Consider the following 21,020-nt stretch of genomic DNA (forward strand, 5'->3'; position numbering starts at 1 on the left):
TTAAATTCATGTTCACTAAGAAGGATGTCGTCTTTTCATACAAGATCATGTCTGCCAAAGTTTTCTCAACTGCATACAAGCTTAGACATACTCAGGAAAAGAGAATCTCAATTGAAATTGAGTTGCTGCCATCAGACCAGTCTGTGAGCATGTTTGTGTGGACTGTATTTTCTCTCTCTCTCTCTCTCTCTCTCTCTCTCTCTCTCTCTCTCTCTCCACCTCTCTTTCTCTCTCTCTTTTTCTCTTTCTCCCTCTCTTTCTCTCCCTCTTTTTTTTCTCTCTTTCTTTCTCTCTCTCTTTTGATCTCTCACTTTCTTTCTCTCTTCGAGACAGGGTTTCCTCTCTGTAGCCTTGGCTGTCCTGGAACTCACTCTGTAGACCAGACTGGCCTTGAACTCTGCAAACTCACAGAGATCTGCTTGCCCCGACTCCCAAGTGCTGGGATTAAAAGTCTGTGCCACCATCACCCAGAGTATGGGACATTTTCTTAATTACCCATTGATACAGGGGAGCCTGGCCCACTGTGGATGTTGTCATCCCTGGGAAAGTAGATCTGGACTGTATACGAAAGTAGCTGAGCAAACCAGTAAACAGTGTTTTTCTGTGGTCTCTGATTTGTTTTCTGCAATCAGGTTCCTGCAAAGACTTCCCTTGTTCATTTGTAAAGTTGCTTATGATTTTAGTTCCGTAACTCTTCTTGTGTTCTGACTCCTGGGAACAGAGCTCTGCCCTGAAGATAACGGTACAACAGACACTGCTGTGGATTCGATATTCATGGCTTTTGCTCTAACTCTGGAAAGAACATGGAGTGCCTTGATTTTTTTGCTCTTTTGGTGGTGTTGGGCATGAAGGTGGCTACATCTCTCACTGATATATGGAGGGGCCTTACCACGTGGGTCAGAAGACCCCAACACTGTGCATTGTCGTACCTTCTCTCCTCCAACACTTATTCCTCACTAGAATCCTGTTCTTCCCTCTCAGGACACCATAGGAGGGAATGGCTGCTGTGTCTCCACCTACTAGATGCCAGGTGAGGTGGACATTTCTATTTCTGAAATACTGTTATTAGTTGCCAAAATGTAGGCACATGTTTCTCTATCCTGAGTGTCTCCCTTTATGACCCTCCACCCTAGGCCAATGAAGGGCTCTAAGGTAAGATGACCTTTAGCACTTTGAGCCCGCGACCTTCCCAGAATCTGACAAAGCAGGGCTGTCTGGAGGAGTCGGGCATCAGCGGTTCTGTCCTGACTGAGCCTTTGGCACCCAGTTCTGATCTGAGAGTCAGCCCCTGTACTCCAAGGAGTGTTGGGTTAGGCTGGAGTTGATGGTGTGCTATAGAGCACCCAGAGCCTGCCTCGGGAGAGACGAAACAGACCAGGAAGGAAAGGCTTGTAAGGGAGTGTGGTTGTGTTTGCAGCCATCGGTGACATTTGAGGACGTGGCCGTGACTTTCACAGATGAAGAGTGGAGGCATCTGCTCCCTGTGCAGAGGGCTCTCTACAAGACTGTGATGCTGGAAAACTATGAGAACATCACCTCACTGGGTAAGGAGTCAGAACTTGTCCCAAACCGTGTGGGTCACAAGGGCAGGACATTGCCACCTCTTTGACCCCCACCTGTGTTCAGAACCACCTGACAGACAAAACAGCCAAAGGAGGTGGCTTTAGGTGCTTAGCTAGTGACCTGAGTTAACGGCACTGGGAAAACACAGGTTTTGTTCAGCAACTTGCTTCCACCTAACAAGGCAATCTGGAGGACAGGGCAGAGATGGGTGTTGTGAGTAGGGATCTGGCTCCCCAAAGGCAGCCAGCAGAAGAGTTAATGTGTCAGAGTCTTCTCCTGGCATGCCAGCAAGTAATGACTCAGTTCCATCATGTAGATGAGAAGCCATCTCGGTGAGAGGAGATATCAATCACTTCATGGAAGACAGAGGAGGCAAAGAAGTTTCCCTGTGGAAGGAAAGAAGACATCAGAGATGTGCTTCATTTTGAATATTTGTCTTCATGACAATCTTAGATACCTATAAAAGGCACTTTGTAATTAGACTTATGTGACAAGCATGTGATGTGCAATATTGAGCTCTTGGTTTTTTGAGGGACCCACCACCCATCTCTCAAATAAATCACACACAGAGGCTTATTCTTAGTTATGAATGCCCCTGGATTTTATCTTTTTCTTACTTCTGTACATCTTACTTTCCTTCTTACTCCATGACTGCCTGGGTGGCTGGCTCCTGATGTCCTCTCCTTGTTCTCTTACTTCTTCTCTTCCTCATTTTTCCATCTATTTATACACTCTGCCTGCTGGCCACACCTATCCTTGCTCCTGCCTTGCTATTGGTCATTCAGCTCTTTATTAAACCATCAGGTGTTTTAGACAGGCACAGTAACACAGCTTCACAGAGTTAAACAAAGTCACACACTGAAAATATCTTCCCCACCAGGGAAACTGAGAGCTTTTCTTATGTCAGCTCTTAATGAAGTAAAGCAAAGTCCTTACAGGTAGTAAGGAACTCCCCAAAGCTTCCGGAATAAGAGGCTGAAGTCAAGCACTGTGGTTTGTACTTGTAGTCTTGGCCACTCTGGAAGCAGGAGCACACAATGCAAAAGCAGGTAACGGTCACATTCATGTTGCAGATTCATATTGAAAGGCCAATATTGGGCTGAGGATGTAGCTAAGTAGTAGAGTGTTTTCTAGCATTAGCAAGATCTTGAGTTTCGTACATGAACACACACACCTCAGCACCTTCTGGATTAGCTTAATCAGGGATATTAATTAGTTAATATCCCACACTGAAAAGATTGTTCAGTTGACATCAAGGAAGTACCTGAGATTTGGTCAGGGGCTTTGGAAGAGAATAACCCACAGGAAGGGATGGGTCTGGTCAGGCTGTCAAAAGAAAACCAGTACACTCCGGACTGATGCTCCTCAGGCCCAGGAAGAAGGAACATACCTGCCTCTCCTATCTCCCAATACAGAACCTTGTGTACGAAATGTTAGGGTTGAGGTGTTTCCAAGAGTGGGATCTAATTTTGTTCATTTGGCTATAGATGTGAGTGTCTCTAGAAACTGATCCAAAGTGTGTAATAGGATTGCCGGTTCATATAGCATACCAGGAGATAGTTTCCATACTATAGTGTGTTAATAGCAAACATTAAAAATAGTAAAATGGACTAGATGGTAGTGGCACATGCCTTTAATCCCAGCACTTGGGAGGCAGAGGCAGGTGGATCTCTGTGAGTTCTAGGCCGGCCTGAGCTACAGAGAGAATTCCAGGACGGGCTCCAAAGCCACATACAAACCCTGTCTTTAAATAAAATAAATAAGTAAATGAAAAAAGGACAATGTTTGTCGGTAGGGATTTACTAAATTATTTATCCATATAATGTGCTAGCATATAGCCTTTAAAACATTGTAGAAAATCTGTGCTAAATAAAATCAATGTTTTAAATTTACTGCATGAAAAGAACTTCAGTTTACAACTCAGTAGTATTTCATTTTCCAGCTTAGTTATTATAACATTGCATCCATTTTTCTGTATTTACTTGCGGGACATGCATGTACAGCAGCATGCATGTGGAGGGAGGGGACGACTTGAGGGAGCTGGCTCTCTCCTATAACATGTGGGTTCTAGGGTGTGAACCCAACTAAGACATTTCCCCACCCCCTCATTATCCCGTCTCTAACAGAATCACACGTAAGGTCCTCCCAGCATCAAAATGAAGTACAAGGAAGAAATACTATAGGAGGCGTGAAAGGTGACTTCAGTTTTCCTCCAGTGAACACACCCGACTTGTTTCCATGGAAACATTATACTAAGGATGAGCAGACAAATGAAATTGAGTTCCCTCCTTATGCCTGTTCAGTCAGGATGCTCCTTTTTCCTTCTCACCTCATGACCTCTGTCCTGCCAGTGTCCAGATGGAAAACTTCCGCATGCTGCCTACAAATTGAGGTGGCTTTTGTGGACACTGCTCTGGTGCCAGGCGTTTGGTCTTTTCAAGACCCCCAGTCGTGACCGTCCCCCAGAGGTGTCTTTAGTCTGGTTTCTGGAAGAGTCTAGACCTAGAGGCCAGAACTGAGTTTGGAATGGTTCAGCATTGTCATCACAACAGCCTCCTGCCTTATGCTTTCTCCCTGAGCAGGGCTCCCTGTTCCTCAACCTGACATGATTCTTCAGTTTCTTCAGTTGAAGAGAAGGGATGAGCCGTGGACACGGGGTCTTCATGGGTGTGAGGAGAAAGAATGGCCAGACAGTGTCTCTCAAGGTAACCAAGTCTGAACAGAATGGGCAGAGTTTGGTTTGTTTCTGTTTCCGGATGGACGAATGTTAGGGATCACCCTCGTCTCAAATTTAAGTTGTCCGTTAGCATGTTTGTTTCCTATTGCACATCCATTCTCTGGTTCCCCCTTCTCCACATTAAAATATGATTTATCTGCATTCACCAACTTGTTTCTCAGAATGTCACCTTGCCTGTGTACACCTTTTAGATTTTTATTGGTCTCCCTGGTCTCTGCTCAGCCTACCCTAATGAAGCTATTGGCTCCACTCCCAGAGCCATTTTTCTGTACTCTGAGAAATCTGTTTCCACATTCCTTCTCTTTATCCTCCTTTACTCCCAAGCCATAGGCTTTCCCAGAGTGTAAGCTCTCTGGGAAGTGAGCTGTACTGTGACCAAGTGTTCCGTCTCTTAGCGCCCCTCTCCTCTGTCATTGTCTCCGAGTCCAGAGAAGAAACTATATCTGAGTTTTCTCTTTGTTGCAGATTGGGAGCCTAAGCCTGAGATCCTAGATGCTTCAGCAGGAACCCTGAGAGACAGCCATAGAAGGCAAAGTCCTCCATGCCTTAAACTGGAAGTTCAGACACTAGCAGGTGAGTTAGAACCATCAAAGGAAAGTCCTGAAGCAGAGACTTGCAAGAAACGTCTTTTCATGAACAGGGTCATGCAACGAAGGCCAGCCCCATCCAAGAAAGCCCTCGCTAAACACCAAGACCAGGAATGTAGTGACTGCGGAAAGACCTTCTTTGACCATTCCTCACTCATCCGTCACCAGAGAACTCACACTGGAGAGAAGCCCTATGGCTGTCCTGAGTGTGGGAAGGCCTTCAGTCACCGGACCAGTCTCAGCAGACATCTGATGTCGCACACAGGGGAGAGCCCCTACGAGTGCAGCGCCTGTGGCAAAGCCTTCTTTGACCGGTCGTCCCTCACTGTACATCAGCGGGTGCACACGGGAGAGAAGCCTTTCAAATGCAGTGAGTGTGGCAAAGCCTTCTTTGACAGGTCGTCCCTTACTCGCCACCAGAGAATCCATACCGGGGAGAGTCCCTACCAATGTCAGCAGTGTGGCAAAGCCTTTAGCCAGAAGAGCATTCTCACTCGGCACCAGCTGATCCACACTGGCAGGAAACCGTATAAATGCAGTGAGTGTGGGAGAGCATTCTATGGGGTCTCCTCCCTAAACAGACACCAGAAGGCGCATGCCGGGGATCCACACCATCAGTGTGATGAGTGTGGCAAAGCTTTCTTTGAACGTTCTTCTCTCACAAAGCACCAGAGAATACATACTGGAGAGAAACCATATGAATGCAGCGAGTGTGGGAAAGCCTTCAGCCAGAAGTGCCGGCTCACACTACATCAGAGAGTTCACACAGGGGAGAAACCCTTTGAGTGTAGTGTGTGTGGGAAAGAGTTCAGCTTCAAGTCCTCAGTTATTCAGCATCAGAGACGTTATGCCAAACAAGGGACAGACTGACCAAAGGAGAAGTGAGCTACACAAAGGACCTTCCATAAACGTGCTAGGTCTCCATGTCGTCTACAAAGCCAACATTTGTTCCTCCTGCCTCCTGTGGCTGCTATCCTGTCCCACCTCTGCTCCACAGCATCTGCGTAATCAACATACCTGCTGTGCTCCAGAACTAGTGTGGAGTGCTGAAGCTAAATTCTGAATCCAGATGGAAAATCGTGGACAGAGCTGGCTGTAGCTCAGTGCTAGAATAGCGCCTAGTATGCACGAGGCCCTGCTCCTCGACCCCAGCACTGCAGAAGGTGGCTGGAGAGACTGTCAGCCACAGGATAAATGTTAGGAGGGGAACCACAGACATAGCTCTATGAGAACATAGGCCCGTTGTCATGCACTGAACTAGATGCAGGCTATTCCAGGAGGGGAATGTCACAATTATGGGAAAACACCATTTTCTCCAGACGTTTTCATAGTTTTAGTCCCTGTGAAGCTTTTTGGCGTACAGACCTAGTTGTCTTGTGCCCTAGCATTTAGCCCTCCTGGTAGTAGTCGTTGTGGTAACACTTACTAAGAACTTATCTTGGGGTAAACCCTCAGCAGAGAATTTTAGAAGGGCGAGATTGACTGATTCTCTAATGAGTCCTTTTGCTGCCTTTCACAGATGAACACAATGAGGTTTCAAGAGATTAAGTAATATATTCTGGGTGACACAAGGTGAAGGCAGGTGTCTTAGTTACTTTTCTATTACTGTGTTGACTCATGCTGACCAGAGCAACCTATAAAAGAATTGATTAATTAATTAATTAATTAATTAATGCTTGCTTACAGTTCCAGAGAGTGAGTCTGTGGCAGGGAGCGTGGCAAAAGATAGGTAGGCATGGAGCCGGAGCAGTAGCTGAGAGCTCACATCTGATCCACAGGTAGTCGGCCTAGACACTGGCAGAGACAGACAGACACACTGGTCTTGGCATGGCTTTGGAACTGTCAAACCCGTCCTCAGTGACACACGTCCTCAAACAAAGCCAAACTCCTGGCTGGAGAGAAGGCTTAGTGGTTAAGAGCATTAGCTGCTCTTCCAGGGGTCCTGAGTTCGGTTCCCAGCAACCACACTGTGGCTCACAACCGTCTATAATGTGATCTGGTGGCCCTCTTCTGCTGTGCAGGCATACATGCAGGCAGAACACAGTATACGTACTAAATAAATAAATCTTTAAAAAAAATGATTTATAAAAACAAAGCCACACTCCCTAATCCTTTCTAAACACTCCACCAACTGGAAAGCAAACGTTCAAGTACATATATGAGCCTGTGGGCACGATTCTCATTCAAATCACCACATTCCGTGCAAGGACACGATCACCTGGCCCTTGTGCTGTGAAACGGGTCCTTTTCCTTTCCGAATTTCACAGCTGAGCACACGGAAGTTCAGACAGATTAGTAACACCCTAGACAGCACAAGGTGAAACCAGGTCTTTAGTATGGGTCTGCCTTCAGTATGTCTACAAAGTGTGCTCTTAAATTTTGTCTTATAATTTATATAGCTGAATTATCTTCTCAGCTGGCTTGTAAGCACTTGGAGGTGTGATTTCAAAGGTCTCTGAATCTTACTCAGTGCCTTGCAAACACAGATGCTCAATAAATGTTTATCTAAATGAATACCAAGGTCTCTGTTTTCAAACCTGCTTGGGTCCACCTCCTTTCTCAGTGAGTTTTTAAAAAAATATTTATTTATTTATTATTTATTTATTTATTTATTTGTTTATTATGTATACAATATTCTTTCTGCGTGTATGCCTGAAGGCCAGAAGAGGGCACCAGACCTCAATATAGATGGTTGTGAGCCACCATGTGGTTGCTGGGAATTGAACTCAGGACCTTTGGAAGAGCAGGCAATGCTCTTAACCGCTGAGCCATCTCAGCGAGTTTTCACATTCCAACCTGTCGCATTCCTGTGCTCCCCAGTCCCTTCTTTTCCTTCTCCATTGCTCAAGAGATGCCATAAGCTGTGGTACAGTAACAGCGAAGCCTCCTAGACAAAGACCTGTGTCTCCTCTGGAGTATAGCAATCTGTCCATTCAGTCTATACCACCTGGGACCCACACATCATCATGAAGAAGGAGAGGAAAGCTGAAAGATATTTCTATCGTCTAGGTGCCATTCTGATCACTTCTAGATCAGAATCCACACCTGAAGGCTAAGAACACAAGCAGGCACCTTGGTATTTGCATGACACTAGAAGCCATGTTTTGCACATCGCTTAGCTTGGTCTTTCCATGTGACCTCTTTCTGCCCATTATTTCAGATGTAAAATAGCTCTCTATTGAATAAATTATCTCTGGATATCTAAAATCTTCCTTAATACACTCCCCCATCACCAAACTTCAGATCCTGGTTGTTGCAGGACATTTGATCACACTGTGAAACCCTAAGACTATGTTAATAAAATTAACCTTGGATTAGGGGCGGAGCCAGTGACAAGTTGACAGGAATTAGCCATAGAGAATTTGGAGTACATGGTAAAATGGATAGAGAGACACAGGAAGAAGTAGGGAGGGACTTAGAGATTCGCAGTCCTTTTTGGTTTTGGATAATGTGGAAAGAGGCAATGCTGCTGGGTCACTTACCAAAAAAAAAAAAAAAAAGTCAGCTGGTTGCGTTCTGATATAGTAGGTTTTCACCCCCAACATCTGACTTCCAAGTCTTTATCTAACTGAGTCTTTATTAATAGAGCAATTTAGATAGAGCAACACCTGGGTACCCAAATGCTTCTATTTCCTAGGTGAAACCCTGAGTTTTTAATGTATTAAAGGTCATGTATGAGGCAGACTGAAGTTTGTGAGTCTATATTCCCTTTTTGCAAGGGAAGGCCTGGCAAAGGGCTTATATATTCCAGCTGGCCAAGGTGGGTTTCTCTGGAACTGAGAGGAAGCTGAATTGCTAAACAGTCCTCTCCCCTGATCCTAAACAAATTCATTTTGGTCTTAAAGCAGAAAAGTGTCAGGGAAAACATTTTATGTGTGTAATTTATAAAATTTATACACAACTAGAGGAAAAATACCACACTAACTGTGTGCAGATAATACCTAATGTTTCATAATGTCAAGTAAAAATCCAAGAGGACTGTTGGCTTGTGTCTCTGAGAGTTCCTAGTCTTATTCAAAACACACTGAGTGATGACTATTGTGTTTGTTTAACACACTGCCTTTATCAGTGAGATGATAATGGGAAAAATCCAGAATCTTAATGGACTTTTGGAAAAAGTGACTAAAAACAGTGGAGAGGTGAGTTCACAGTTTCTCCGCACTGCCAGCAGCATCTCTGGTGCTTGTAAGACTCTGCCACCAGCCCAGGCTATCAGTGAGTCTGCAACCCGTGGTGGTATCTTGTTCTAGTTCAGGTGAGACAGTAGCAGACTACCATGCATATAAAGCCTAATTAGTCCTTTATTAGCCAGTGACCAAGAGCATGCTCTTGTCCCCAAAGAACTCTTGACACTGAAGCTCAGGCATACAATATTTATTAGGCAAAACCCATAATGATACCATTGTCAGGTATAGGTTAGGGGGACCTGGTGACATTTGTTTTGGTAGAGCACATCAGTTGTTTTGGTCATACATCTGGGTCATGGTCTGGAGCAAGGAAATGTCTGGAATGTGGTGATGTTATCGATCTAGGGTTGCTCAGAGATTCACCCTGACAATAAATAAACTTTAATAAGAAGGGGCTTTTTATTTAAGATACTGGTGTCCATGTGTGGCCAGGACTGCACCTAAGAGTACTCCCAAGATTCAGCATCTAGCTGGAGCAGCCCAAGGCTTATAAAAACAAACCCCACAATATTTCATGTAGTTTGTCTACATATAGAAAGGCTCTAATCTTAAAATAAATGCCTTGCAGTCCTAGATATATTTGTTAATAGAGTAAGCAAGTTTGATTACAGTAGCAGAACTAGCAGTTACTCTTATGACCTACTATCTTTCTAGAACAGCAAATTTTACAAAATCAGTTGACTTTAAAGTTTTCAATGTCTTGGGAGTAAGGGAAGTGGGCTGCATGGGTACCACTTAAAAGTTAGAGAAGATTTTTGTTGGTTTGGTTTGTTTGTTTGGTTGGTTGGTTTTTGGTCTCTCAAGCATAGTTAAGTCTAAACCTTAAATGTTAAATGTAATGTTAACCAGCACATTGACAAAGGCAGAAGTAACAATTTAAGGAGTAGGGGCTGAAAAGTAGGAGCCAAGAGAGTGTTTTGGCCACCTCACTGTGGTTATTAGTAGTACCAAAGTACCAGTTCAGTACCACTTGTTGGAACCTAATGTTTTCTGAGTTGAAGTCATTTGTGGGGTTGAAAAACCTGCATTTCCTTATTCAGAGCGGCCTGGCACAGAATCTTTAATGACTTCATGTAAACTGAGGTAAATCTCTGCCTGTCACTGAGATGCCTAAATAAACCCTCTCTAGCTCCACTTGCTTTGATTTCATTTTAATAGTCATTAATTTGGAGAGTGGACCACCCCGAATTTATCACTGCTTTGGTGCCTCTCATATCTTATGTACATAAGCCTCCATATACAAGCCCTGCAATCCCCAGATAAGATGGTCTTTGCTGGACATACATAGCTTCCACGTTCCTTGGTTTGCCAGCTTTCCAAATAAATCTGCACACACACACACACACACACACACACACACACACACACACACACAAAACAAACAAACAAAAAAACCTTATCCTCAAATTACTAGTTTTTTCAAGCAAGGGCAACTAAAATGATCCATGCAAATTAGTTATTGACAACCACACTATTATAATTGCCAGTTGGTGAGGGGGATGTCACATTGCTGAGGGAATCCGGCTGGCCTAGTAATATCTGCTTTCTTTGTAAAGTTCGGCAGTATCTTCCAGACACTACAAAATACATCCGGGCCATGGTCAAGATCACAGAGAGTCCCAAAAATGTAGCCTTAGGTGGATGTAGCTTTTGGGGGTAGGGAGCTGAGAAGTATCTAGGCAGACACAAATAAAGTTGGGACAAAATGACCTTACCTTAATCATTTCACAACAAGTATCAGTTACCTGTTACAAGCTTCATGAAAGTGGAGCCCGGGGACATGGCACAGGGGGTAAGACTGCCCGGCACCAAGCTGGACTCATAGGGTGGTAGGGCAAGTTGTCTTTTGGCCTCCACCAGGCACTTTGTGTCATACCTCCTAATACGTAATAAAGAAATGTAATTTTAAAATAAAACATAAATGAAAACTTGGTTCAGGCAAACAACCTGGTAGGGGACGCATCCAGGTGTCTTTGGAGGCTAAACACAAGAAGTCTCCATGGGTAAGGAGTGCGATCCTGCAGGATACAGTCACCCAGAACGAAGGTCCCATGGCACGCGATTTGGTGCACTAAGTGCACGACGCCTGAGTCGAGGGACAGGAAGCAATGCGAGAACACTGAAAGACTCCCGTGGGCGTCTTCCTTTGGGAGAGACCCCGTGCCCAAAGATCAGTCGAAAACACGCAGCCGGATGCAAACAGCAAGAGGTTTATTCGAATACACAGGTACCTGGGGCGACAAAGTCTCTCGGAGGACTTGCGCCCCATCTGGCTGGAGCGAGGGGTTTTTATAGGAGAGCAAAAGCGAGGTTTACAGAAGCAAGATGTGGGGTGGTAAATTCTTAACCTAAATAACAATGAGGGGACTACTCAGCGTTTTACTGTTCCCTTTATCCTGTCCCCCTTCCTTGGCTGGCGACCAGATGTCTGATTGCACAGGCCCTGACTCGTGACGAGCCCCGCTTTATACGTGACTCAGGCCTCGAAATCCTCTCTTCATCCCTTGAAGTCTTTGTTCCTACTCAGGCCAGTCCATAAATCCCCTGTCCTGCAGCCAGATAAGGCTGTCCTTGCTCTAACCTCAGGTATCTTTGCTCAGCATTCTGGAGGCCCTGAACTAAGCTTGTTATCTGTTCAGCATTCCGGAGGCCCTGAACTGAGCTCGTTACTGTGAATCCTTTGCAAAAACGGTATAACTGTGGCTAAAGCGAGTTGGGGTCCTTCATTCCCCCATTTTTTGTTTTTATCATAGAGTAAAACCTTTTACTCAAGTATTTATAGGATCTCTTTCTCGCTTTGGTTCAATTTTTGGTACTGGCTGGTTAAGACCAGGGTTTGAATGACTGAAAGTCTGTCCTTAATAAATTGAATCAACCGATTTACAATGCAAGGGCCAACCGTAAGAATTAACATCAACAGGATTATAGGTCCCATTAGAGAAGAGATTAAGGTAGTGAACCATGGGGATCGGTTCCAAAGCCCCTCATACCATGTCTGTTGTGCTTCAAATTCTTTTTTACGCTTTTCTAGCCTTTCTTTTAATTTATCTAAAGTTTCAGTCACCACTCCGGTATTATCAGTGTAAAAACAACATTCTTCTCTTAAGGCTGCGCAAAGTCCTCCTTCCTTTAGAAAGAGCAGATCTAGTCCTCTCCGGTTTTGCAGCACCACCTCGGATAAGGAAGCCAATGACTCCGTCAGGGCTCTAACCGACTTTTCAAGGGCCCTCAGATCCTCATTCATAGCTTGATGTAAAAGCATATATTGGTCCGTGCGTACCAGGGCGGCGGTCCAAATGCCTATCCCTGCAGCAACTCCTCCTACCCCTAGGAACACGGCCAGGGTCAAAGCAACAGCCTCCCGTTTTTCCCTCTGGGGTAGGTATCCATAATATTGGAGGACGGTTTCATCCGAGTGGTATGTGATGCATGGCCAAATTTGTACCAAAACGCAATATTCATGAGTTTGGTTGAACACTGCTGCCGAAACACAGGGAGTCAGGCCAGTGTTACAAGCCCAAAGGGTCCCCTCCGGTGGAATTAAATAATAGTCCCCCTTGATGACGGTCATGGTTGAAGTGCAAAAGGGCTGGCCAGACGCAGCTCCTATGCAAGATCCGGTGCCTGTCACCTGGGTAAGGGTTAGATGATGATCCATGCCCTGGCAGGTGGGGGGTGGCGAAGTGACATTGCTATAGTTACCCCAGAGGGCTATCCCTTCATAGTATGGGGGACTTGGATTAAGACAGAGCCAGCAGTTGTTGACCCGATCCGGATCTGAGTGATTTAAGGCCTGGTAAGCCCCCCTAATGAGGTCTAAAAGACGATCTCCCGTTCCTCTTTCCGGCTCAATTGTGGCTGCTGGGGGGATAAAGGTGGTGGTGGGAGCAGTAATAAGGTTAGTCAGGCGAGGGGTAGCTGGCGCTTTGGGTAAAGATGGGGGTTTCTGATTTGCCAGGACCTGATTGGGTCCTATTGACCGGGGGACTATGGCCTCAGCTTTAAGCTGTATCTTGAAAACCAACCCCCTGTCTACGGATGACAGGTACCATCTGAGCCCCCAGGTATACCCTACTTGCCATCCAGTGGCCTTTTTACCATGTTCGGTGAAGGTAATGTTAAGGGGTAGGCATTTTCCATCAGTACATTTAAATTTTCCAAAGGTTCTACCACATTCTCCAGTCCCTAATGGATCCCTTGGGGGTCTCTCCCACCCGCGGGTCACTCTAATCTTATCCCAGTTGGAATGGGGTTTCCAATAGGCATCTCCAGTAGTCTCACATCCCCAAGCCACACAGAACATGTAGTCATAGCCCCCACATTTATAGGCCATAGCTTGACTTCGGCCATCCCGGGGGCAGACATAGAAGTTGGCCCCTGCTAACCGACATCTTCGCACGGTGTCGGAGCAGCCTACAAATCCTTTTCCTCCTGCCTCCGTGGGCAGCATCCATTTTGCCAGTTGGCTATGGTCAGAACTGGCTATGTCCCAGGAATCTAGTCCCGCAGCTAGGTGACAGAAATCAGGGGTGAGGGGAGGCCACCAGGTATTAAGGGCATGTTGGCCAGTCGTCTTCCAGACTACTTCCCCGGTCTGGGAAATAATCTGCCAAGTTAAGGAGTAAATTGTGTGGGGGCTTCCATTACGAGCCCCCATGGATCCCAAGATCAACATTGGAAAGACTAATACCCATAACATTATTCCCGAACCAGTCTTATCTTTAAGGGGTTCTGGGAGCGTTGGACCTTCCATCCTTTCTTTTGGCTAACCATTTGTTCTCCTGGGCTGGCGGCTTTCACGTGTGAGGCGTGGATCCAAGCAGCAATTCCGTCCACCTTAAGCGCCGTTGGGGTGGTCAGGAGAACAGTGAACGGTCCTTTCCAGCGCGGTTCCAGGTTCTTGGTCTGATGTCTACGGACCCAAACAGTGTCTCCAATCTGGTATTGATGGGGCACCACCGGCTGGTTGAGGCTGTCTTGGTAGGCTGCTGCCAGGGGTTTCCAGACCTCTTGTTGTACCAGCTGCAGGGCCTGTAAATGGGCTTGTAGAGAAGGGGAGTTAGCATAGTCTGCAATGTCCATATCGAAGAAATGTACGGCTGGAGGCGGTGCCCCATACAATATTTCAAATGGGGTAAGGCCATGTGGCCCAGGAATGTTCCTGGCTCGATATAGAGCTAGGGGTAGGAGCAACACCCAATCCTTTGTGCCAGTTGCGAGCGTTAATTTAGACAAAGTCTCCTTAATAGTTCTGTTCATACGCTCTACCTGTCCTGAACTCTGGGGTCTATAAGCACATGTAATTTCCAATCAATCCCCAGTAACTTGGCCACCAACTGACTTACCTGGGAGATGAAGGCTGGCCCATTATCAGATCCCAATACCTTTGGCATTCCGTATCGGGGAAAAATTTCTTCCAATAACTTCTTGGCAACCATCCTGGCTGTTTCATGTCTGGTGGGATAGGCCTCTACCCATCCTGAAAAGGTGTCTATAAAAACCAGCAAGTATCTGTACCCATACAAACCAGGTTTAATTTCGGTAAAGTCTATTTCCCAGTGGATGCCAGGCCGGTGTCCTCGGAGACGCACCCCTTGGAGGGTTTTCAAGTGGCCTGTATTAATTTGGGCACAGGCCCTGCAATTGTCTATTGTCCATTGGAGTGCCCTATCCCTGTTCAGGAGGAATTGTCCAGTCTCCATTCTGTCTAGGAGGGTTTTCATTTTCTTTGTACCCAAATGGGTCAATTTATGTAAGTAGTCTATAAGTTCATGGGTTATTTTCATGGGTACTGCTATTCTTCCCCGATAGACCCAGCGTCCGTTCGCTGGATTATAGTCTGCCCCCAATTTTTGTAATAGGTGTACGTCCTCTTTATCGTAGGTCCAGTCTACTGTGGGTTGGGTAGGCTCTGATGCTAGAGGGAAAAGTTGTGGTCCCAAAGCAGCCTCTCGGGCCGCTTCGTCCGCCCATCGATTCCCTCTGGCCTCGGCGTGATCTCCTTTTTGGTGCCTGGGGCAGTGCATAATGCTCAGTCTCTTGGGGAGGAACAAGGCCTCTAATAGGGCAAGGATCTCTGCTTTATTTTTAATTTCCTTGCCTTCTGAGGTTAGGAGCCCTCGTCTCCGGTAGATTTCTCCATGTATGTGTGCGGTAGCGAATGCATACCGACTGTCAGTATAAACATTCAGCTTCTTACCTTCTGCCAATTTAAGGGCTTGGGTTAAAGTGATGAGTTCAGCTCGTTGGGCCGAGGTGCCGCTGGGCAAGGCACTGGCCCAGATTACCTGGGTCTCCGTGGTAACTGCAGCTCCCGCCCTGCGTTCTCCATTCAGTAGATAACTGCTCCCATCGGTGTACCAGGTGTGGTCCGCATCTGGGAGGGGCTGATCAGTCAAGTTCATCCGGGTTCCATGCATTTCCGCGAGAATCTGAAGGCAGTCATGTTGGTCTGGCCCTTCCGGCGTGGGTAGCAAGGTCGCCGGATTGAGGGCGACTACAGGTCCGAACTGGACTCGGTCCGTATCCAACAGCAAGGATTGGTAGTGGGTCATGCAGGCATTGGAGAGCCATCGGTCTGGGGGCTGCCTAATCAAGGCCTCGATGACATGGGATGCCAGAATGGTCAGGGGCTGTCCCAAAGTCAGTTTACTGGCATCCTTAATAAGGACGGCAATAGCTGCCACCATCCGTAGGCAAGGGGGCCAGCCTGAGGCCACTGGGTCTAATTTCTTTGATAAATATGCCACAGGGTGTTTCCATGGTCCAAGTCTTTGGGTCAAAACCCCCTTGGCATATCCTTGTTTTTCATCAACAAACAGTTCGAATGGCTTAGTGACGTCCGGCAGGCTCAGTGCCGGGGAGGAGAGGAGGGCCCGTTTGATGTTCTCGAAAGCCCCTTGTTGTTCATCTGTCCATTCAAATGGGACCCCCTGCTTGGTGAGGGGATAGAGGGGAGCTGCCATTTCAGCGAAGCCCAGTATCCATAAGCGGCAGAACCCAGCTGTCCCCAGGAATTCCCTTAACTGGCGAGGGTTTCGGGGTGCAGGTATGCAAGATACAGTCTCTTTGCGTGCGGCTGTGAGCCAACGCTGTCCCTTTTTTAATTTATATCCCAAGTAAGTCACCTCAGTCTGGCATATCTGGGCCTTTTTGGCAGATGCTCGATAGCCCAGCCGTCCCAGGGTCTGCAATAGGGCCCCCGTACCTTGTCGGCAGTCATGTTCTGTGGGGGCTGCCAGCAGAAGATCATCCACGTACTGGAGCAGGATCAATGACGGGTGTTGAACTCTGAAGTCCGCAAGATCCCGGTGCAAGGCCTCATCAAATAGGGTGGGGCTATTCTTATAGCCCTGTGGGAGCCGGGTCCACGTCAGTTGGCCTGAAATTCCCAATTCGGGGTCTTTCCATTCGAAGGCGAAAAGGGGTTGACTTTTGGGGCTTAATCTGAGACAGAAGAAGGCGTCCTTCAAGTCTAGCACCGTATACCAGGTGTGCGAAGGTGGCAGGGTGCTTAGTAAATTATATGGATTAGGGACGGTCGGGTGTATGTCTTCAACTCTCTTATTTACTTCCCTGAGGTCCTGTACCGGTCGATAATCCTTCGTCCCTGGTTTCTTTACTGGGAGGAGGGGGGTATTCCAAGGTGACCGGCAGGGAGTCAGAATGCCTTCTTCTAATAGCCTCTTGATATGAGGCCTTATCCCCTGGTAGGCCTCATTTGACATGGGGTATTGCTTGACTGAGATTGGGGTGGCTGAGGCCTTCAGGGCTACAACCAACGGTGGCTGCTGTAGCGCTAGCCCCATACCTCCTGTCTCGGCCCATGCCTGTGGGTACTCTGTAAGCCATATGTCCAAGTCCCTGGACCCTTGTACCTTGGGGTCCTGTTCGTATAGCCGGTATTCGTCCTCCAATTGTAAAGTCAAGACCTGGAGGGGGTCCCCGTTTGGGCCCGACATTCGAACCCCTGCCCCCTCAAAATGAATTTGGGCTTTCAGTTTGGTGAGTAAGTCTCACCCCAGTAATGGATAGGGGCAGTCTGGAACATGTAGGAAGGAATGAGTTACTTTACCAGTTGCTAATTGCACCTTCTGCTCGGTGGTCCAGCGATATTTCCTTCCGCCGGTAGCTCCCTGTACCCAAGCAGTCCGTTCACTGAGCAGGCCAGGTGACTGGGTAAGAACTAAATGCTGAGCTCCGGTATCTACTAGGAAGGTAACCAGCTGCCCCCCGACATCGAGTGTTAACCTGGGCTCGGGGGGGTGTTCCTGACCCTGACCTCCCTAGTCTTCATCTAGGGCCAGGAGTGAGGCTCGTGGTTTGGGGCCTCTGGGTTTACGAGTATTTTTAGGGCAGTCTTTCGCCCAGTGTCCTCTTTCCTTGCAGTAGGCACATTGGTCGCGTTCCACGCGAGGGCCTCTCTGTTCTCCCATCCTATCTCCCTGTCGACTTTCCTGGCTCTGAACTGCGGCGGCCAAGAGGCGGCTCAATTCCCTATTCCTTTTTCTGTCTCTAGCATCCTCCTTTTCCCCTGCTTCCCTTCTCAATCTATCTTCCCTTTCTTCTTTCTCTCTACGGATACGGTCCTCCCTTTCTTCTTGAGTCTCCCTTTTGTTGAATATTCTCTCTGCCTCCTTAAGTAGATCCTGTAGCATATATCCCTGCAAATTCTCCAACCTCTGTAACTTGTTCCTGATGTCAGGTGCTGACTGACAGATAAAGGACATCGACAAGCCGTTAGCCTGCCCTGGGTCCTCGGGATCATAAGGCGTATACATACGATATGCTTCCTTAAGCCTTTCTAAAAAAGCTGACTCAAGAGACTCATCTGCCCCTTGAATCGTTTGCTTTACCTGTGCCAAATTTGTGGGGCGACGACCAGCCCCTCGGAGACCCACTATGAGCAACTGGCGATAAAGGCGTAGGTGCGTCCTACCTGCGATCATAGTAAAATCCCAGTCAGGCCTGGTGAGGGGGAAGGCAGCATCAATCTCGTTGGGCAACTGGGTTGGCCTCCCATCTTCTCCGGGAACCTGCTTTCGTGCCTCTACGAAGACCCTTTGTTTTTCCTCAGAAGTGAGGAGGGTCTGTAAAAGCTGTTGGCAATCGTCCCAGGTTGGTTGGTGTGTAAGCAGAATAGACTCTATTAAGCTAGTTAATGCCATAGAATCCTTGGAAAAAGGAGGATTGTGTTGTTTCCAATTGTATAGATCAGAGGCGGAAAAGGGCCAGTATTGAAACTGGCCGTTATTTCCCTGTCGCAGGGGAAATGCTTGGGAGGTGGAGTCCAGGGGAGACGGTTCACGCTTTCCCCGGAGCCTGCTCGCGACAGGGGAGGCAGTAGGTGGGGAGCTCCGTGACGAGGGCGAGGGCGTCACAGGATCTGCTTCTTTATCTCCGAGCTCCTGCTGGGGGTTGTAGGGGGGAGGATCTTCGGATAGGAGGTCGACAAGAGGGGAATTTGGGTCAGGGGGAAGGACAGATGGCTGCTTATGGGTCTCCTTCGGTCTTCCATGTAGTTTGGGGGTCTCCTCCTTCGTCAGTGCAGGATAAAGGGAGGAGACCGTAGGGGTGAGGGTCTTTGATAGGGAAGGCAGAGGAGGGGAAGGCAGGGGAGGGGAAGGCAGAGGAGGCGAAGGCAGGGGAGGATTCGGGGCCGAAGGAGCGAGACCTAGGGAGGGTTGGGATTTCTCTGGAGAAATAAAGGGGGCTACCCAGGGGGGTGGGTCATTAGCCAAACTCTCCCAAGTAATGATATAAGCGACCTGGTCAGGGCGTCCATGGGGCCCTTTGTTGAAGACCCGTTCCTTGACCTGCAAAATAACATTCTTGTTGAAAATGCCGTCCCGCGGCCAGCCCACGTTGAATGTGGGCCACTCTGAGGAACAGAAGCTCTGCCACTTTTTCTTCTTGACTTCGAGCGTTTGATTGCTTGCTCGTTTAGAGACGTCTGACCAGTGATCTAGAGTAAGGCTTAAAGGGGTAATTAGAGACTGCCCCATGCTGGTGTTCCAATAAACAAACAGACAAACCACAAAGATGCACAATAGGGCGAACAGACCGACAATCAAACACGCTGCGCGAACGGAGGTTTCGAAGAGGTTCCGAACACCTCGCCTCCCCAAAAGAACCTCGTACCCCTCGGACAAAAGTCGGATCTGGTCGTGGGTTCAGACAAATGAGCCCCGAAAAATCGGGCTCCAAAACACCCTCGGAACGTCTTCCGGGGGTGCGGGGGGGAAAGTTCGAACTCGTCAGCTCCTTTCCGAGGCCCGCCAAATACAAACCGACTCAGCTGAATCGAACAAAATTCAAATTTGCAGCACAACACTCAGACGCAAAAGACGTAAGACAAGTACAGGACATATAAAGGGCTGGCCAGCTTACCTCCCGGCAGTGATTCGGTGGTCTCTGGGATAGGGGCCTCAACTTCCCGGCCAACACACCAAATGAAAGACTCCCGTGGGCGTCTTCCTTCGGGAGAGACCCCATGCCCAAAGATCAGTCGAAAACACGCAGCCGGATGCAAACAGCAAGAGGTTTATTCGAATACACAGGTACCTGGGGCGACAAAGTCTCTCGGAGGACTTGCGCCCCGTCTGGCTGGAGCGAGGGGTTTTTATAGGAGAGCAAAAGCGAGGTTTACAGAAGCAAGATGCGGGGTGGTAAGTTCTTAACCTAAATAACAATGAGGGGACTACTCAGCGTTTTACTGTTCCCCTTATCCTGTCCGCCTTCCTTGGCTGGCGACCAGATGTCTGATTGCACAGGCCCTGACTCGTGACGAGCCCCGCTTTATACGTGACTCAGGCCTCGAAATCCTCTCTTCATCCCTTGAAGTCTTTGTTCCTACTCAGGCCAGTCCATAAATCCCCTGTCCTGCAGCCAGATAAGGCTGTCCTTGCTCTAACCTCAGGTATCTTTGCTCAGCATTCCGGAGGCCCTGAACTGAGCTTGTTATCTGTTCAGCATTCTGGAGGCCCTGAACTGAGCTCGTTACTGTGAATCCTTTGCAAAAACGGTATAACTGTGGCTAAAACGAGTTGGGGTCCTTCAACACGTGCATTGGCCTTGCGAAATTGAGAGAGCTTAGCTCTGGCACAGGAATAGAAAGCGTCTAGAGGTCCTCTGGCTATGTGCAGAGGAGTTCTGGGAGTTGTAGTTCATTTGAGCAGCCAGCTGGCACGGTTAGGCCCAGGGGTCTCAGGTACCTTTGCATGCGGTGAGAAGACAGTTTGGCAAGAAAAGCTGAGCCCAGTCCCCTCCTAGTTTGCAGAGAGCGATGAAGGACCCGGGTGCGCCCCCCTCCCTCTGGGTGCACCCTAGCGCCTTACTCACGCGTCCCCTGGTGGGTGGCAGGGCATGGGCAGTGAGACAGCCTCCGTGGAGCCCATGTCCGAGGTGAGGCGCTGTGAGCGAAGTGGAGGAAGCCCGTGGCTTCCAGTTTCTGGGTCCCACATCGGGGTTCTGAGGGAGAGCCGGCTACTTCCATCCATTGGTCAGCACAATGATGGGCTAACCCACCGCTTTGAGAATTTGGCTTCTGACACCTACTTGCTTTTGTCCTCCCGGGAACTCTGTAAGGAAAGAGACTAACCCATTTTGTTAGGCAGGTAAAGCGGGGATTTGAAAAGTCTCCAGTTTTATTTCGAACCCTTTCTGTTTAGGTTTGGGGTTTTAACTGTTTTTAGTTTGTAAATGCTCTAGGTGTTTTTACACAAAAGCATTCACTGTTCTGCGAAAGCAAGTCTTGCGTTTGAAAAGCCAGTGGTCAAAAAGCATAAAACTATTATTGTCTTCTTCATTCATCACGTGAGCCGACGAATTATTGAGGCACACGTCTACGCGTAGAGAGCTTTATTGTTTTGACTAAGCAGGTGAAAGATAAATATGCATTTATGATGTATTCAGACTTTCATAGGAACTTCTCCTGTAATACAGGAA

General features: G+C 47.7%; 2 protein-coding genes across 5 annotated transcripts in view; one reads left to right on the forward strand and one right to left on the reverse strand.

Moving 5' to 3' along the window:
- LOC148120643 (uncharacterized) overlaps positions 1–10,208 on the forward strand; it is a 33,321-nt gene extending 23,113 nt beyond the window's left edge. For 3 of the 4 annotated variants that reach the window (XM_087911229.1, XM_087911228.1, XM_087911227.1), the window contains exons 2-5: positions 982–1,030; positions 1,418–1,544; positions 4,146–4,268; positions 4,766–10,208. In XM_087911229.1, the coding sequence (XP_087767355.1) occupies positions 998–1,030; positions 1,418–1,544; positions 4,146–4,268; positions 4,766–5,757 (1,275 nt within the window). In that variant the 5' untranslated portion in view covers positions 982–997 and the 3' untranslated portion in view covers positions 5,758–10,208. The remainder of the gene's footprint in view (positions 1–981; positions 1,031–1,417; positions 1,545–4,145; positions 4,269–4,765) is intronic. The other variant, XM_087911230.1, reaches the window with a different exon arrangement.
- An 800-nt stretch (positions 10,209–11,008) lies between these two features.
- LOC148120644 (uncharacterized) lies at positions 11,009–20,536 on the reverse strand. The gene is given in 7 exon segments (XM_087910870.1): positions 11,009–11,160; positions 13,356–13,583; positions 13,862–14,105; positions 14,420–18,655; positions 18,791–19,038; positions 19,109–19,296; positions 20,415–20,536. Coding segments are annotated over 7 exon segments (5,418 nt in total).
- Between the last annotated feature and the right edge of the window lie 484 nt (positions 20,537–21,020).

This window comes from Myodes glareolus, chromosome 10 (genome assembly GCF_982192425.1).
Source record: "Myodes glareolus chromosome 10, mMyoGla1.1, whole genome shotgun sequence".
Taxonomy (NCBI): domain Eukaryota; kingdom Metazoa; phylum Chordata; class Mammalia; order Rodentia; family Cricetidae; genus Myodes; species Myodes glareolus.